Source organism: Salvia splendens, chromosome 15 (assembly GCF_004379255.2).
Source record: "Salvia splendens isolate huo1 chromosome 15, SspV2, whole genome shotgun sequence".
NCBI classification, from domain to species: Eukaryota; Viridiplantae; Streptophyta; class Magnoliopsida; order Lamiales; family Lamiaceae; genus Salvia; species Salvia splendens.
Window position 1 is genome coordinate 11,275,638 of NC_056046.1, and position 16,056 is coordinate 11,291,693.

The following is a 16,056-nucleotide window of genomic DNA, read 5'->3' on the forward strand; positions in this document are numbered from 1 at the left end:
GTTGTTGGACCCCGCGACACCAAAGTGGCATGCCAGATCCACAATCTGCAATCGGCAACGGCCTCCAACACAATCGTGGGATGTGTGCCCTTGTGCTCGCTAGTGTATTGTCCTCTCCAAGCCGTTGGAAAATTCTTCCACTGCCAGTGCATACAGTCGATGCTTCCAAGCATCCCCGGAAAGCCGTGGGCCCGCTCGTGCATGTCGACCAACTTCCTAACGTCGTCGGTCGTTGGCTTTCTCAAGTACGTATCCTTGAATGCTTCGATGACTGCCCGTCAGAATCTAGCGAGACACTCCCGTCCAGTAGGCTCGCTTACATGGAGATACTCATCGAACATATCTGATGTAGTTCCGTAAGCGAGTTGACGAATGGCAGACGTGCATTTCTGCAACGTCGATATACTTTGCCCGCCCACAGCATCGGTAGTTTGGCTGAAATACATGTCATGAGCTACAACTGCGTTGACGATGCGTAGGAACAAAGGCCTATGCATCCGGAACCGGCGACGGAACATCTGATCACTCCATCGCGGATCTCTAGAGAAATAATCCGTGAAAAGCCACAAGGCAGCTTGTTCACAGTCTCGGTGAATATACATCCGGGTACGTGGCACTCGGGTTTGTTGTTCGTTTCAAGCTTGAATAGCAGCTTGGTAGCGTTCAACTTCGTTGTTGATTTCTTCTTGGATTGCCGGTAGCGACTCTGCTAACACCCGGGACATTTGATCTTCGAATATTCATTGACGAGGAGGCATTTTTTTTAAATTATAGGAAGTGATTTGAAGTTGAATGTGTATGAAAATAGAGTAGTATTTATAAAAAAAATTTCGAATTTAAAAAAAAATTCGAATTTAAAAAAAATTTAAAAATCGGTTGCGGCCCGGCCCGAACACAAATAACCCTGGGCCGGGCCGCGTTGCGTCACGTCCCGAGCCGCGGAACGGTCACCAGGCCGGGAACGCGGCCCCGGGACCGGCCCAGGCCATGCCACTCGTCCGTCTAACGTGTGGGACGGGCCGGGACTCGCGATTTGCGGCCCGGCCCGTAGCGTTATTCATGCTCTTATATATACAGCAGACCCAAAGTTCTCCAAACGATGTCAAAATATTAAAACGAGGTATACCACAAACTTGTGCCTTTTTTTTCGAGTCCATAGTTTTCAATTGACAAACAACCAAAGCCAGGAATGAGAGACAAGCAGATGCATGCTTACAAAATGGGTATCATAAGCTCCGAAACAGAAGCTAGTCCCTTCATCAGCCTCACTATCTCGGCCGTGTCGTCCAGATAGTACTTGGCCTTGCTTGGCTTGCGCCCCACTGTGCACGCAAACACTTCTGCGTTCGGAGCTATGGACGGACCAGTCGTGGAGCTGCTAATTACCTCGAACATATCTTCGTCTGACCTGTCGTCTCCGATGCACAGCACAAAATCGGGCAGCATTCCTCTCTCCTGCATTGAGGACAGCAGCCGTTTCGCTACAAGACCTTTGCTAACTCCCTGCATTCAGCAGCCACAATTGTAAGAGATAATTTCACTATGTTAAGTCCGGTTCTGATATCTCACCTAAATCACTAAATTGGGATAAGTAGCTAAACAAAACGATTTATGGCAATATTTAGAGGCAACATTTGAAACAGATATCATAAGGTTAGATTAAGAATAGATTTGTGTCAGTGTAGTTTAACACAAATCAAACATATAGTATATAATACTATATGTTTGAAATCGACACATCCCGATTCCGACAGGGCCTATGCAAATTTGGCCTTAAGGTTGCTATGGCCTTGCCACGGAAAGCCTCAGCCGGGGAGGATGACTATTCTAAGTCTCAACCAAAACTATAGCATTGATAAAATCATAATAGTTTCGACACAAAAATCAGTCACGGGGGAGACTATTATTATGTAGAAAATGTATTTTGCCTCCAGAAAGATATAGGATTCAGCAATAGTTAGCAGAATTTTCAGACCAACTCACTTAAGCAAGGAACATAACAACTGATATCAGAGTATAGAAATAAACAGTAAATGTTTAAATTACATGCCTCCAAACATTATCAACGAAGGCGAAAGAAGCAGACTGCGATGTGACATGTGGACAATATTATATCATGTAAATTCCCTAAAAGAGACATGTAGCTTTAATTCTTTTAGCAACTTACTAAACCAACTATTGGATGTGTTTCAGTTGAATATAGGTAGTTTCTCTATCATCAACAAGAAAATGAGTGGCTGGTTTGAAAAAAAGACAGGATACCTGTGGCTTAACTTCTACACAATTTGAATCGCTCTTGACTGTAACAGGTTCGTTCGCAAGAACACTCTCCAGATGACTAAGAAGTTCTTTCGCTTGGCAGGATCCAAAATCAGGATCAGCATCCTCATAACACCATCCCATTGATGTTTCTTTAAGTTCAATCATTGATCCATCAGTCGTCTCTGTATACAGTTGCATTACTGGCTCTGCTATTTGCTTCCAGTTGCATTCTACTGCCGAAATACTGGTTTCCCATTCCTCGTCTCGCTTCATCCTGGAAAAACCATGTACCATTTTAAGTAACCTTGTTGCCATAAACTTTTGAAAGTATAATCCAAAACACTAAATAAGGTGAACTTATATACCTCATAAAGTAGCCATGCTCAGCTGCAATTCCCAGCTTATCACATGATGAAAACCATGCATCCAGCTTGCTTCGCGGTCTAGAACTTACGATAAAAACCACATTGTTCTTGTCTCTGCACAAACTATTTAATATATCAAGTGTTTTTGAGCTTGGTTTCTTGTCGATTGAATTTTGAGGCATTAAAGTTCCATCATAATCGAGAAGAATAGCTCTAGTTGTAGTCCTCTTGTAAGCCGATACTATGTGCTCCATGGCCAGTTTCCTGAAATTAGGATCGAGTGCAACGACCCTAAAGCTCAAGCCAAATCCAATACCCCAGCATCTGCGTCGCACATGGTCCTTACAAGTCCTTTCCAGATCTTGCAGGAAGCTTTTACCCCAATACGAGACATCATGCGTACTCACATACTTATAGTGTTTTTCGTGCCTCAGTTGTTTTTCTGGCTCCGGCATTTCAATGGCTGATTCCATCGCCTCTGCCACCACATCGATATTCCATGGATTGACTCGAATGGCTCCACTTAGAGATGGAGAGCACCCAATGAACTCGGATACAACAAGCATACTCTTTTTGGGGGTGGATGCTTCGGGTCCCAATATCTTATTCAATCTCTCATTGCCTTGCCGACTGATAACATACTCATATGGTATGAGATTCATTCCATCCCTAACTGCAGTAACCAAACAACATTCAGCAGCAACATAATAAGCAACTCTTTCGTAAAATTTAGGAGGCTGATCAATCAGGATGACCGGATCATATCCAGGTTCTCCAAATGTTTCATTTATCCTCTTAACCGTTGCATACATCTCATCCTGCACTTCTTTGACGTCTTTTCCCTTGCCCCGAGCAGGAAGAGCTATCTGAACTAAAACGACCTTTCCTTTCTTCTCAGGGTGCTGCAGTAGAAGCTGCTCCATTGCTAATAACTTTAAGCTGATGCCCTTAAAAATATCCATGTCATCAACCCCGAGTAACAGTGTCCGCCCCTGTCCTGCAAATTGCTTAACGAGCTCTGCTACCTTTGCCTCCGTCTCTGGAAGGCTCAAAACAGACTGAAGCTGACCCATATGAATGCCAACAGGAAGAATCTTGATACTAACAGTGCGGCCATAATAATCAAGTCCTATGTAACCCCTCTTCGACTCATATGAAATCCCCAGCATTCGACTACAGCAGGAGAGGAAATGCCTGGCATAATCAAATGTGTGAAAACCAATCAAATCAGAATTAAGCAGACCTTGCAGAATCTCCTCTCGTATTGGTAATGTCTTATAAATCTCCGAAGATGGAAACGGACTGTGCAGGAAAAAGCCAAGCTTCACCCGATTAAACCTCTTCCTCAAGAAAGTAGGCAGTACCATCAGATGATAATCATGAACCCAAACAAAGTCATCTTCTGGATTAATCACTTCCATGATCCTATCAGCAAAAATCTTGTTCACCGATACATAAGCCTGCCAGAGCGAGCGGTTAAATCTACCACCTAGATCAGCTGACAGAGGCAACATATAGTGGAACAAAGGCCATAGCTGTTGTTTGCAGAAGCCATGGTAGTACCTGCTATACAGATCAGGTGGCAAAAAGGTCGGGACACACTTGAATGTCTCGAGGAGTATCTGAGAGACCTCATCTTGATCATTGGGATGAATGTCTTCCTTGAGGCACCCCACATAAATGAACTCAGTGTCTTCATCTCCTAAACAATCTTTTAGTTGGAGATAAAGTGAATTATAATCCCAGCTAAAAGTCCAACCTTTACTATTATCTGTTTTCTTGTGCACCTTTATAGGCAACTGGTTGGCCACAATAATTATCCTATCCTTATGAGAAGACGAAGATGATGGATCCGAGGATACGCTGTCCGAACCATCATCATCAATATCGGACATTATCCCAGCTACTGTCATAATACGAGGGATACGCCGGCTCATACGGCTAAAAGATGGTGATGGAGCTTCCCCAGAAGCTAGCTCTAACAAATTTGAGTATGATCTAGACACCATCTCTCCCTCCCTCCCTCTCTCTCAAAGTGAAATTTCTTTTTCTCTCACTCTCTCTCAATAGCACTACCCCCAATAACCTCAAGCCTTATTTTCTCAAAAATCAGTTTTCAATAACATAAAAGGGACTCCTTTTCAGATTGAAATTATGCTTGAAACTGAACAAGCAGTTAACATCCAAGATAAAAACTCTCTAATTTGAAGTAGAGCAAGAAATAAGTATTCAATCTTATGCCTACCAAGATAAGATCAAGAAGGGTGCGCTCAAGATTTAACTTTATGAGGATCCAATCAAGTTACAGACTGCAATACAAAAGTAAATAAATATATGTCAAACAAACACAGATTTAGAATTCAAGAAATAGATCACAAAACAGATAAACATAAAAAGAGACAAGTAAGAAGATAATACCTCATCTGTTAGGAGTAAACAGCAAGATCCCACATGAAGATGAGACACTAAGAATAGCAAGAGACAAACAACTGGTGATATTTCAAGAGCCAGTACATCCAAATTCAGTAGAAACAAAACCAGAAATAAAAGGTGGGGGGAAACCCTAGTGCATTGAAAAAGGGAAAATGGGAAAATAGTGGAAGAGGTGAGTGCTCAAAACTGTGTATTTTTTGTTATCTTTATTTCTAGTGGAGTTGCATCAAATCTTCATACACACACTGGAAATATAGTACAGTGCAACTGATGAAAGAAAACAATCAAAATTTGGTTCTGATTTTATTATGTGCTTGGACTTCGGAAGTATGTCTACCTATCTCATGCCATACTACAAAGATATAAAATAATTATAGTAAATAGCTGGGGTCCACGGTTGCAGCTTAGATTCCTCTTATTATTCAAATGGGGTGAGAAATTCAAGAAAAAAAAAACTTAACAAAATTTTAAATTGTTCTTGAATCTCCCAATGTTTTTCATTTTCCATATGTTAAATTTTGCTACGAAATGGAGCAGTACTTAGTGAGAGCTATCTTCAAGGGAAAGTGTAAATTAAGAGATAAAGAGAAACAACTACCATATTTACCTCTAATTTATAAAATTTTATGCTCAAATGGAAATAGTATTTGAGAAGGTATTATATCTTCTTTCATTTTGAGAAGGTATCTTTAACTCTTCTTGATAGAAAATGTAAAAAGTACCTTTTTAATTTACCTTATTTCTTTGGAGTCCTTTACTTTTTTAAGAAGGTATAATAACCTTTTTGAGAAGGTAAATGAAAAATATACCTTCTCAATATATCTTTCCCTATGGGAGATGCTCGGACAAAGGACTCAATCATTAAAACCGTAATTATGTGTAATAAATCAAAATTTATACAATTGAATTAAGTGTTGTGTGAGAAGTTCTGCCTTGTTTAAATGTTCGTAGGGCTGTTTACTCAATTATTACTATCCAAAACAACAATCAAGTGACTAGTCAGAAAATATTTATAAAAAAAATTTGCATTGTAGTAATCCATTTAAGTATAAAAATACGTCACAAATGTTGCAATCTGTTGAAGAAAAAAATATAAGAAAAGCATATTTATTGTTGACAGTAGCCAATAGGATTGAGTTTAATATTAATGATTATGGCCAATTGACATTCATATTCGAGACGAAGTCTTAATGTCAATGTAATTGGATTTCTCTACACATTTATCTCTAGATAATTCATATTTATGTGGCCATGATGTCATAGAAGCTAATGGTTGAAACTTTTAATAACTAACAAATTTGATTAGTTCTCCACATGTTATTTATGCAAGAATATTTTCAATCAACTATTTTGATGTGGTGGAGTAGCCTTAAACATAAGTTTGGCTGATTGCAACTTTTGAAGTTGAAAATGTTGCATACGTGGTGGACAAATGCATTGCATTTGTGGTTTGGGTTGAGTAAACGGATTTTTTATGCACATCAATTATTCTAATTTCTAATGCTCAATCAATACTAATTTCACTAACTTGTAGGTATTTATTTTTTCATCTCTTTGGGCCCACATGCGAACTAGTTCGGAATTAAAAACAAGTCAATTAACTTAGGAGCCTAAGTGTGATTTCAGCCTCCAACAGGAATGTTGAGACATCTTAGAGCATTCACAATGGGGGACATCCTAACCGCAGATTGATCGGCGGTTTAGTCGTCCCCCATTGCGGAGAAAGCACCGATCCTCGGCGGCCACCCAAAGCCTGACATACAATCCGCGTCTGTTGCGGGAGATCGACGCCCATAGCAAGCGCGACTGCTGATCTCACCACCGATCTCGACATTTTTTATTTATTTTTCTACTTTTCTCTCCTCCATACCTATTTTCCATTACATTTTTCACCTCTCTCCATTCCTCTATTCTCTTTCTCTCATATTTCTCTCTCTATTAAACAATGAATCTCGATGAAAGTCCCCCATACATCGGCGGTTCCCCATACTGCCATACAACAGCATTCCCCATACTCCGGTGTTCCCCGTGCTCCGGCAAGCCCCCGCCGTACTCCATGGAACCTACTTTGGTGGTGGGAGACCCATGAATCCCCAGGCAACAACCGCTTTCTACAACTATTGCTACGGACACGGTATTGACCTGCATTACGGCGATAAAGTTTATCGTCCGACCATGATTGGTACCCCCAGGTTCGGGAGATTCCAACATTGTCCCGGAGACCGAAGCTAGAGCTGATCCGACCTTCAGCACTGACGAGTACGAGATGTCGGACATGTAGTCGTCTACTCCCAAGGAGAATCCCACTCCACACTGAGTAGAAAAAAGAGGGTAAGGGGAAGGAGAAAGCGAAAGTTGTCAAGCCGTTTGAGCCTCCACCCCAGCCTGAGGGGAAGACGAAGAGGATGAACTACAATATTCATTTACCTATTTATCAATGTATATTATGAAATCAATCACATTATTATTTCTTACAAAAATCAGCATCAATATTGGGATTTACCCCATCAAAAAAATAGCACCTTCCAATTCACAATTCATCTATGTGCATAGATGTCCTACAGAATTTTTATACTAGCATTGCAATATTCAAATACTAATATATTAAGTGAACATCTTTTAAGGGGTGTGTTAAGGTCCTTCGCAGTTTTTCAGTCCAAGATTCTTTTTAATCACAGTCTTTGGATCCTTGAATTGGATGGTTGTGATGATCTGCATTATTACACTATAATGGTGCATTATTAGTTGGTGTGCATTATTCAACTGAAAATCTGCATTATTACACTATAATGGTGCATTATTAGTCGGTGTGCATTATTCAACTAAAAATCTGCATTATTAAATAACACGTGGCATCAATCTAACCGTCGGATGACAAAATCGTGGGGCTGAGATTAAAAAGAACAATAGAACAAAAGATACAAAAAGAAAATGAATACATCCCCATCTTTTGATGTATATTAACATATGAATCAAACATTTTCTCACCTGAATATCAAACCTTTTCTCAATCAATCCACTTCATCTCTGCAAATAGTGGTTCTACAAAATTGGCATGCAATTAATAAAATATTAGTAGTAATGTGGCATATTAAATGAATATTCTAAAAATAGAGTAAATTTTTAAATAAAAAACACTTACATTAAAACATGACTCAATCCTATTCTCTAAGGTTGTCAAATCGTGCTGATTGGATAGTTATCGGGTCAACTTGTTATCGATCCAACCCAATAAGGTCAAACTCAACTCAACCCGAAATCATCGTGTTTTTATCGGGTCTCAACCCAACTGGTTCGTATCGGATTTGTGCAGGTTATCATGTCATCCAAAAAAAGTCTGCCCGCGGTTAATGATAGTAAGTTACTATAAAATGTAGCTTGGCGCGACATGATAACGACTAAAACATTGCATTATACGATTATAACATGATATTACACGATAAAATAAGATAATACAAAATTAATATAATTATTCTTAAATCAAAATAATAAAATATAATATAATATTAAAATAATTATTTTTAAAAATAAAATTAAAGTATAATATTTTTTAATTGATAAAAGCTAACTAAAATTAAATTTTAAAATTTTTAATGAATTCTTAACAGATAACCCAAACCCGACCCGACCCAACCCATTATCTTCGGGTTCTTATTGGATCAACCCTACAAGGATCCAAATCCTAAACGTGTGTGTTCGTGTCGGGTTAACTTTGTGCGAATTCGTGTCGAAATATCGTGTCGGATAAAAAATTGTCAGTCGTACTTTTTCTTACCTAATTATCAAACTATCCACTACATCTTAGCAAATAGTGGTTTTACAAAATAGGCATAGTTGCATTCCAGAACTTTTGTCCTAGTGACAAGGAGCTTAGACATTATTGTTTGAGGTGCCAAGTTCGAGCCCTCTTGACATCATTTCTAATTTCCTCCTTTATATAAGAGTTTTTTTTAAAAGGTATAGTTGCATGCAAATTACTCCCTCTGTCCCATAAAAATTTGTGCACTCTCTTAATATGTCCCATAAAAATATGGACATTTTCATTTATGGAAAGTTAACCCAACTCATTACCCATACACATCAATTTATTTACAAGTTATACCAATTTATCATTTCATGCACCGCGTGCACGACCTCAGTAACCAACTCTGGGATCATATTTGCAATTGGCTTGTGGACGTACAAGCCGTCAATCCCAGAATCTCAGTACTTGACTGCATTTAGAAAAAAAAATGTTAAAATCTGTAACAACATTTATACTAAGTACCATAAGTCCATGCAGTTCCTCCAAAACCTTAGCTTATCCATTCTTTTTGTACGTAGCTTTGAGTTTTTTTTTTCTCAAACACCATCACGGCAGGGGGGTTAAGGCAGACCCCCAACCTGTCTATATCAAAAAACATCAAGGGAACATACATCAACCAAGCCCAAAAGTGACTCGGTCCGCACGAGAGATACAAATCACAAGAGCTAACAAAGCTACTCTGATATCCCCACAGACCGGGTACTAACCATCTAACTAACGAGAAAACAAACATAACAAAGCAATACATCAAAATAAAAACAAGGATGATGGCCAAAAGTTGGCAAAATCCCAAGGAAAGCAAAAAACCATAGATCAAAACCACGAACCATGTGAAGTAGTCATCCATCTCGATATCTGAATCTGAAGTTCGGATAGCCCAACTGGTCCATCCTCACGAGCGACTTCAAATACCGAGGCACTGAATCTGCATCAAAGAAGGTGATGGCAGGGGTCTGGACCCCCCTACCTGCCAAAAAATCGGCTGCCCGGTTGCCCTCTCGATAGATGTGAGAGAACATAACCTGCAGCTGTGAGATCAAAGTGCGAATGCGAGCCATGTGGTGTCTCACATCCGCTGCTCCTCCGCGTCCTGAACTGAACACCGCAACCACTGCTGTTGCATCCATCTCGACCCAAACCTGCGAGGAGAACTGCATAGCCAGTGTCAACCCGTGAAGAATAGCTAAAAGCTCCGCCTCGAAGGCCGACCCAGCTACGAGAGGCGTACAAAAGGCCCCCAAGAGAGAACCGGCTGAGCCCCGAACCACTCCCCCACCGCCTGCCTGTCCCGTCGAGGTGATAAAGGCCACGTCGGTGTTCAGCTTCACCCAAGGATCGTCGGGTGGATGCCAAAGTTTAAGACTTTCACAATCTCATCTGACCATGTTTTTTCACTCGTTTAGCCAAGTTCTACCACCAAAAGATTTCTTAACATTTCTGGTGAGTTCTGTAGTTGTCACGGCCGCACTTACTAGTTATGGTAAGATTGGCTATATAATGACTAATTATAAGGTTAAAGGTGAAAGTGAAACATTGATATGACAAGTAAGACTGCAATGGGCGTTCATGACAAACTCAAGGGGTTTCATCACAAAATAGATCAGAGTAGCGATATTGGTGTTTGATCAATAACGACAAAAATCTGAATATCCTAACATGAAAGGGAAATACATCTGCAATGGAAGAGTTCAGGACAATACATCATGTATGAAGACATGATCTATTGGACATCTTATGCTAACTTATTATCACCAATGGCTCAACACCACCATCCGCTCGTTCACGTTTAACCTACACGTTAGAAAAGAAACATGCGGGGCTGAGTACTTGGTATACTCAGTGGGCACATTGCCGAAACATAATTTTCATAAAAGTTTTGTCAGCTAGTTAAGTGATCTCGGAGTTTTAACTTGAAAATGCTCGAGTCACTAAAATATTTTCGTTCATAAAGTCGATTGCAATCTAAGTTCATCATAAATACCATATCTGAACCGTATGTGAAACGGGAATGTGGCCACATTCCACTACGGTAACTGGACAGGCCAACTAGAAAGCTAGCTCACGATCCCCATATGTGTACACTAGTCCGAGTAGGGTTTGTGGCCCTACTGGGACCCGAATTCGATTAAACATAATTGGCATAGCCAAGCAGATAGGTATTCCATAAAACATAAAAGGCATGACAAAACATAAATAGCATAATTTTCACATAAACATGTTAAAAGGAAAGTTCACATTTTGAAAGAAATGCCCACCTCGAAAACTTAGTTCCTTAGTCGAAAATTCCTTGACTTGGTCTTAAACGACGTGCGAGGACGTCCCTTTAAAAAATAAAATAAATATTGTAATTAGACTTTAAGAAGTCGATTAAACTTAAACATGAATACATCCTAAGTGTGTGATCATTTATTCTTTCTCTTATTTTTCTAGAAAAAGTTCTAGGATCCTCGAATCATTAATTAAATCGGAAAATTTAATTTATTGTGAAGGCTTAAGAAATTATTCGTTTAACCTTAGGAGCTTTATTTTTCCATGTATCTTGTTCGAAATTAATTTATCATCTCGGGATTTAATTAGCAAATCCTCTCATGGAATCAATTACGACGTCGTTTAACTTTGACGAGCCCAAGATTTAATCGAACAAACTGATCTTGCCTCTTTTGCAAATCTTAGTCCTCTTATTGGTAAGGCTAAGTTGTCCCATTCCATTTATTTGAGAGGTTGTTGGTGTTAGTACCTTAGGAGTTTTATTGGTTTTGTTTGTTCATTGCAGCTCTCGGTTGGGGGGTGAAAGTGCAGGAGTATACTTGCTCTCGGTTTTATTAGTTTTGTTTGTTCATTGCAACTCTCGGTCTTGTTTGTTTGTTCACTTTTGGAAAGGTATTGTTGTCTCATCTCCTAAATTCCTCTCTTACTTGGCAAACTTGATATTAGTACATTAGGATTTAATTTGTCTTGTTTGCATATTGCAGACCTTGGAAAAAGAACTGGGCTGCCAAGTGGGCCTTCCGAGGCATGGGCTGGTTGCCCCTGACCCATCGGCCTGCTTCTTCAAAACATCGGGCCGAACGACTCTTGGGCTCGAAAAGAGAGGCCCAACATTCACATATTTGTATTCTTAAATTCTTTCTCATCAACTCATGTGTAATTTATTTTGTAACTAGAGGGTAGTTTGATATGTATTCGAACACTTCCAGTTCAAGGTGTCAACTTACTCTTCTTTTATGCCGTGCTTCGTTTACTATCAGAATTCTATGTGTGACAAGTATGTTATCACTCACCAATCCCTTCCATTTGTAGATAGTGAACTATCATTATTTAGACATAACAATAAAAGTAACGAGTTCTATTTATTTCAACGTAATTAGAGAGTGATACATTTTCCAAAGTTCGGTAATATTCTTAAACTTAAGCAAATAAACGAGTGGGTATTAAAATAGTTGCACATTCAAACACTATACGGTGCATCATCACCAGGAATTTCATAATCTGCAGCTGCTCCCAAAAGATAGCGGGATTCATATTCCATTGTGCATGCAATGAGCTTAATATCGGTGAAATACACCGGCAAAACAATACTATAAAACTTAGGTAGATAAAAGATTAGGATAATAGATAGTAACATAGTATAATGAGAGATGATTATCTGTCTCTCAACTGATTTAGACAACAATATATGATCTCATGTGGGAGGGAAGGAGGTTGACCTCGACATCGACCTCGACAAGGACCCGTATTCTTGAACCGATAATCCAAGGTGTAGTGGATCAACTGTATGAGATCCCACATTGTTTTTCTGTCGAAGTTGGAGATCGTCGACTGTGAGCTTTTTCGGTTGATGGACCATGTCGAATAGAAAGCCTTGAACTTTGTTTGGATGACACTGATGAAGGGGCAAAGATGCTTCTGAAATCAGTCTTGATTCATTCCCACCAATCCGAACAATGTCCCTTCCCAGTACATTGGATCAAAACTTCTTTTCCAACCATTCATTCAAATTATAGTCGATTTTAAAAGACTAGCGCAATGGACCAATTTGCGTCGAAGTAGTACATGGTCAAGAAATTGGGACTTAAATGGAATTCCCTATGAGCCGTTTTTGTTGGTACTTATAACTATATCACTATATAAATATATAATTGTAGTATAAGACTAGTAATTAAAATTGAAGTGAAAAAACAAAGTCTAATAATGCGGCAACTTATATGACCGTCTCAACTGTTAGCTAGATTAATACTATAATCGTCTAAATTTAAATAAGACTTGATCACATTATATTTTTGGTATGTGTGTATAGGGTTGGATAAATATACCGAAAAAATGGTATATCGATCGTATCGTACTGAAAAATATCGAATTTGTGGTATATCAAATTTTCGTAACGATACAATACCGTATCTGTACACCGAAATATTTCAGAAATCAATACTATTGAATTATCGCTACGTACCGTTTATACTGATTATAATAATAATATATTTTTTTAAAGGTTAAAAGTTTAAAATCATAAATAGATATCCATTTATTTTATCTATATATTCAAAAAATATTTATTGGAAACCCTGAAATCATAAATAGATATCCATTTAGTTTTGATATACCGTTCATAACAGTATACCGAAATTCGGTACGATATACCGAAATTTCGATACGGTAACGGTATAGATATTATCCATACCGAAATTTCGATATACTAAAATCCGGTATACTGAAATTTTCGATATGGTAACGATATGAAATTCTTTCATATTGATATTTTCGATACGATAACGATACAAAATTTTCGGTATAATATACCTTATCCACTCAACCCTATGTGTGTATGTATGCCTTCGGCTTCGGTTAGTATAATACAGTACTTTCTTTACAATATACATGTATATAACTGTAATTGAAATGGATAATGGATATTGGTCTATTTCATGTCCCATGTGTGTAGTGTGGAAGGCTGGAAGCCCTTTAGACACGTGTATTTTACTAGTTGAGGATTTGTTTGGATAAAAGGAGCATGCAAATGACATTTTTAATTTACTTTTTCTGATTTCAGATATTTTGATTTTTGACTTTGACTATGACTACTTTATTGGATGTAAAAGTGTGTTAAATAAATCAGATGTAAATATTGTATATTCAGTGTCAAGTTCACATCTTCTACCTATATACACAAAGATATTCTCGCCTTCTTAATCACTTATACTATTCAATAATAGAAATGGTATTAAAAGGAATAAATATCTTTTAAATCATAATGTTTAGTTGATCAATCTCATATATTAAATCACAAAATTTCAATTTTTTTACTTGAAATGATATTGTTTGATTAGAATAAAAAATTGAAAAAAGTACCTTTTTACCGATATGATCCCATTTAATAAGTAAGTTGGGATATTTATTTTGAGACAGGTAAGAATTTGATACTGTAAGTTGACCAAATTTGAAAAGTAAGTTGTCTTTATGTAAAAGAATAAAAGGTCATATAAATAAGTATCTACTTTATACACACTTTCACATAATTAATCTAGAATCGGTCTCCTGTGTGTGCCGCATTTCATGCGGGCCACATGAGAAGCCCGTTTAATAGTATCTAATTATTTAAATTAATACATAATTAATTAAGTTAATGAACTAATTAAGAGTATTTTGTGCGCACGCATATTAAAATTTTAAATTTCTCATCGTATTACTTATTCTTTTGATGCAAGAACATACTGTTTAATACAGATCGAAAAGGAGGCAATCTATCCTTGAAATTATTGAGAATATGAAATTAGGTTTGATCGAGACAAATTATTCCATCATACTTATCAAGTTCTTTTTATGTTGTTGGATATTTATTATTCAATCCGATTTATAATCATGTCCCGATAACTGTCACCGCATAAATAATAGTATCCTATATTCATTATTAACTTGGAGGAAAATGCCGCAAGTTGGGGAAACTTTTTTCATTTTTATCTTGTTCTATTTTGTTTTTTCTAATTTATGGGAGGTGAGTTAGACATGTTGATAAGAGTATAATATATTGGATAATTTTATACCTATAGATATTCTATCGAGACAACCTAACAATACTGCGTAGGGCGTGCCGCTCTAAACTATCCACTTTAAAGGAGTATTTCTTAACCACAAAGAGTACTATGTCCTTAGTTTCACTATTTTAAAAACCTTTACTACAAAATTCTCACTTAGTCCAAAAAAAAAAGCATAAACATTTAGTTTAACATGAATTTTAATACACAATTGATAAAGTAAATTATAAATAGAAAAAAAATAAGGTGGAAACCATTATCTACTAACACAATTGATAAAGTAAATTATAAATAGAAAAAAAAAAATCAAATTTTGTTAGTAGATAATGGGTTCCATCTTATTAGAGTATAAAAAAAATTTCAAAATTAGAATGTCCATACTCCCTCCGTCCCAAGATAAGTAAGCAAAAACTTTTCGGCACGAGGTTTAAGGAAATGAAGTTTTGTTAATAAAGTGGAAAGTGAATAAAGTAAGAGAGTTAATAAAGTAGAGAGAAAAAGTAAGAAAGAGAATACCAAAAAATGAAATGACTCACTTATCTTGGGACGTCCCAAAAAGAAAGGTGAGTCGTTTATCTTGGGACAGAGGGAGTACTTTTCAAGGACAAACTAAAAAGAAAATTATTCATACTTTTCAAGGACGGATGAAATATAAATATTAGTAATATTAGAATATTAAGTTAATTAACATTTATTTTATAAAAAAACTAACTTTATTAATGATCAAATTGGTATAAAATATGAAATTTGGTTAGATTCTAGTATTATGTCTTTTAACTTGAAATATCAGTTGAAAATTATAAATTTTGGATTTGATCTCAATTACTCTACGAGGAAAATACTTGATCGTCTATGTATAATATAGAATTATTGTTGATGTTTTTCAACTAAATGGCGGTGTTTTCGTATGAATTGGCAAGCATTTAACTTGTTTGCGAATATTTACTTATGATTTTTCGGCTTTTATATCAAATATAATTTCACCAATTTTTTTTTTGATGAGATAGTTTTTATCAAATCTAAATTTCATATTTTTTGTTAATTAATTTGTAAAGTTGCGAAGATATTAATATTTGACCAAATTTTATAGTTCTTCTGACAATTAGCCATTTTCTAAATTATGCTAGTATATGATGATTTTTAAATGATAAACCCACATAAA

General features: G+C 37.1%; 1 protein-coding gene across 2 annotated transcripts; it reads right to left on the reverse strand.

The window, feature by feature from the left end:
* Positions 1-1,123: 1,123 nt before the first annotated feature.
* LOC121768642 (alpha,alpha-trehalose-phosphate synthase [UDP-forming] 6-like) lies at positions 1,124-5,386 on the reverse strand. Of its 2 annotated transcripts, none has more exons than XM_042165174.1 (4): positions 5,046-5,386; positions 2,628-4,936; positions 2,263-2,536; positions 1,124-1,503 (listed from the first exon to the last, which is right to left on the reverse strand). In XM_042165174.1, the coding sequence occupies exons 2-4, from the start codon at positions 4,634-4,636 to the stop codon at positions 1,213-1,215; spliced, it is 2,574 nt and encodes an 857-aa protein (XP_042021108.1). In that variant the 5' UTR covers positions 4,637-4,936; positions 5,046-5,386; the 3' UTR covers positions 1,124-1,212. The 2 variants fall into 2 exon arrangements, with proteins under 2 accessions (XP_042021108.1, XP_042021109.1); XM_042165175.1 differs by lacking the exon at positions 5,046-5,386 and having other exon boundaries at positions 2,628-4,087; positions 4,191-4,332.
* Between the last annotated feature and the right edge of the window lie 10,670 nt (positions 5,387-16,056).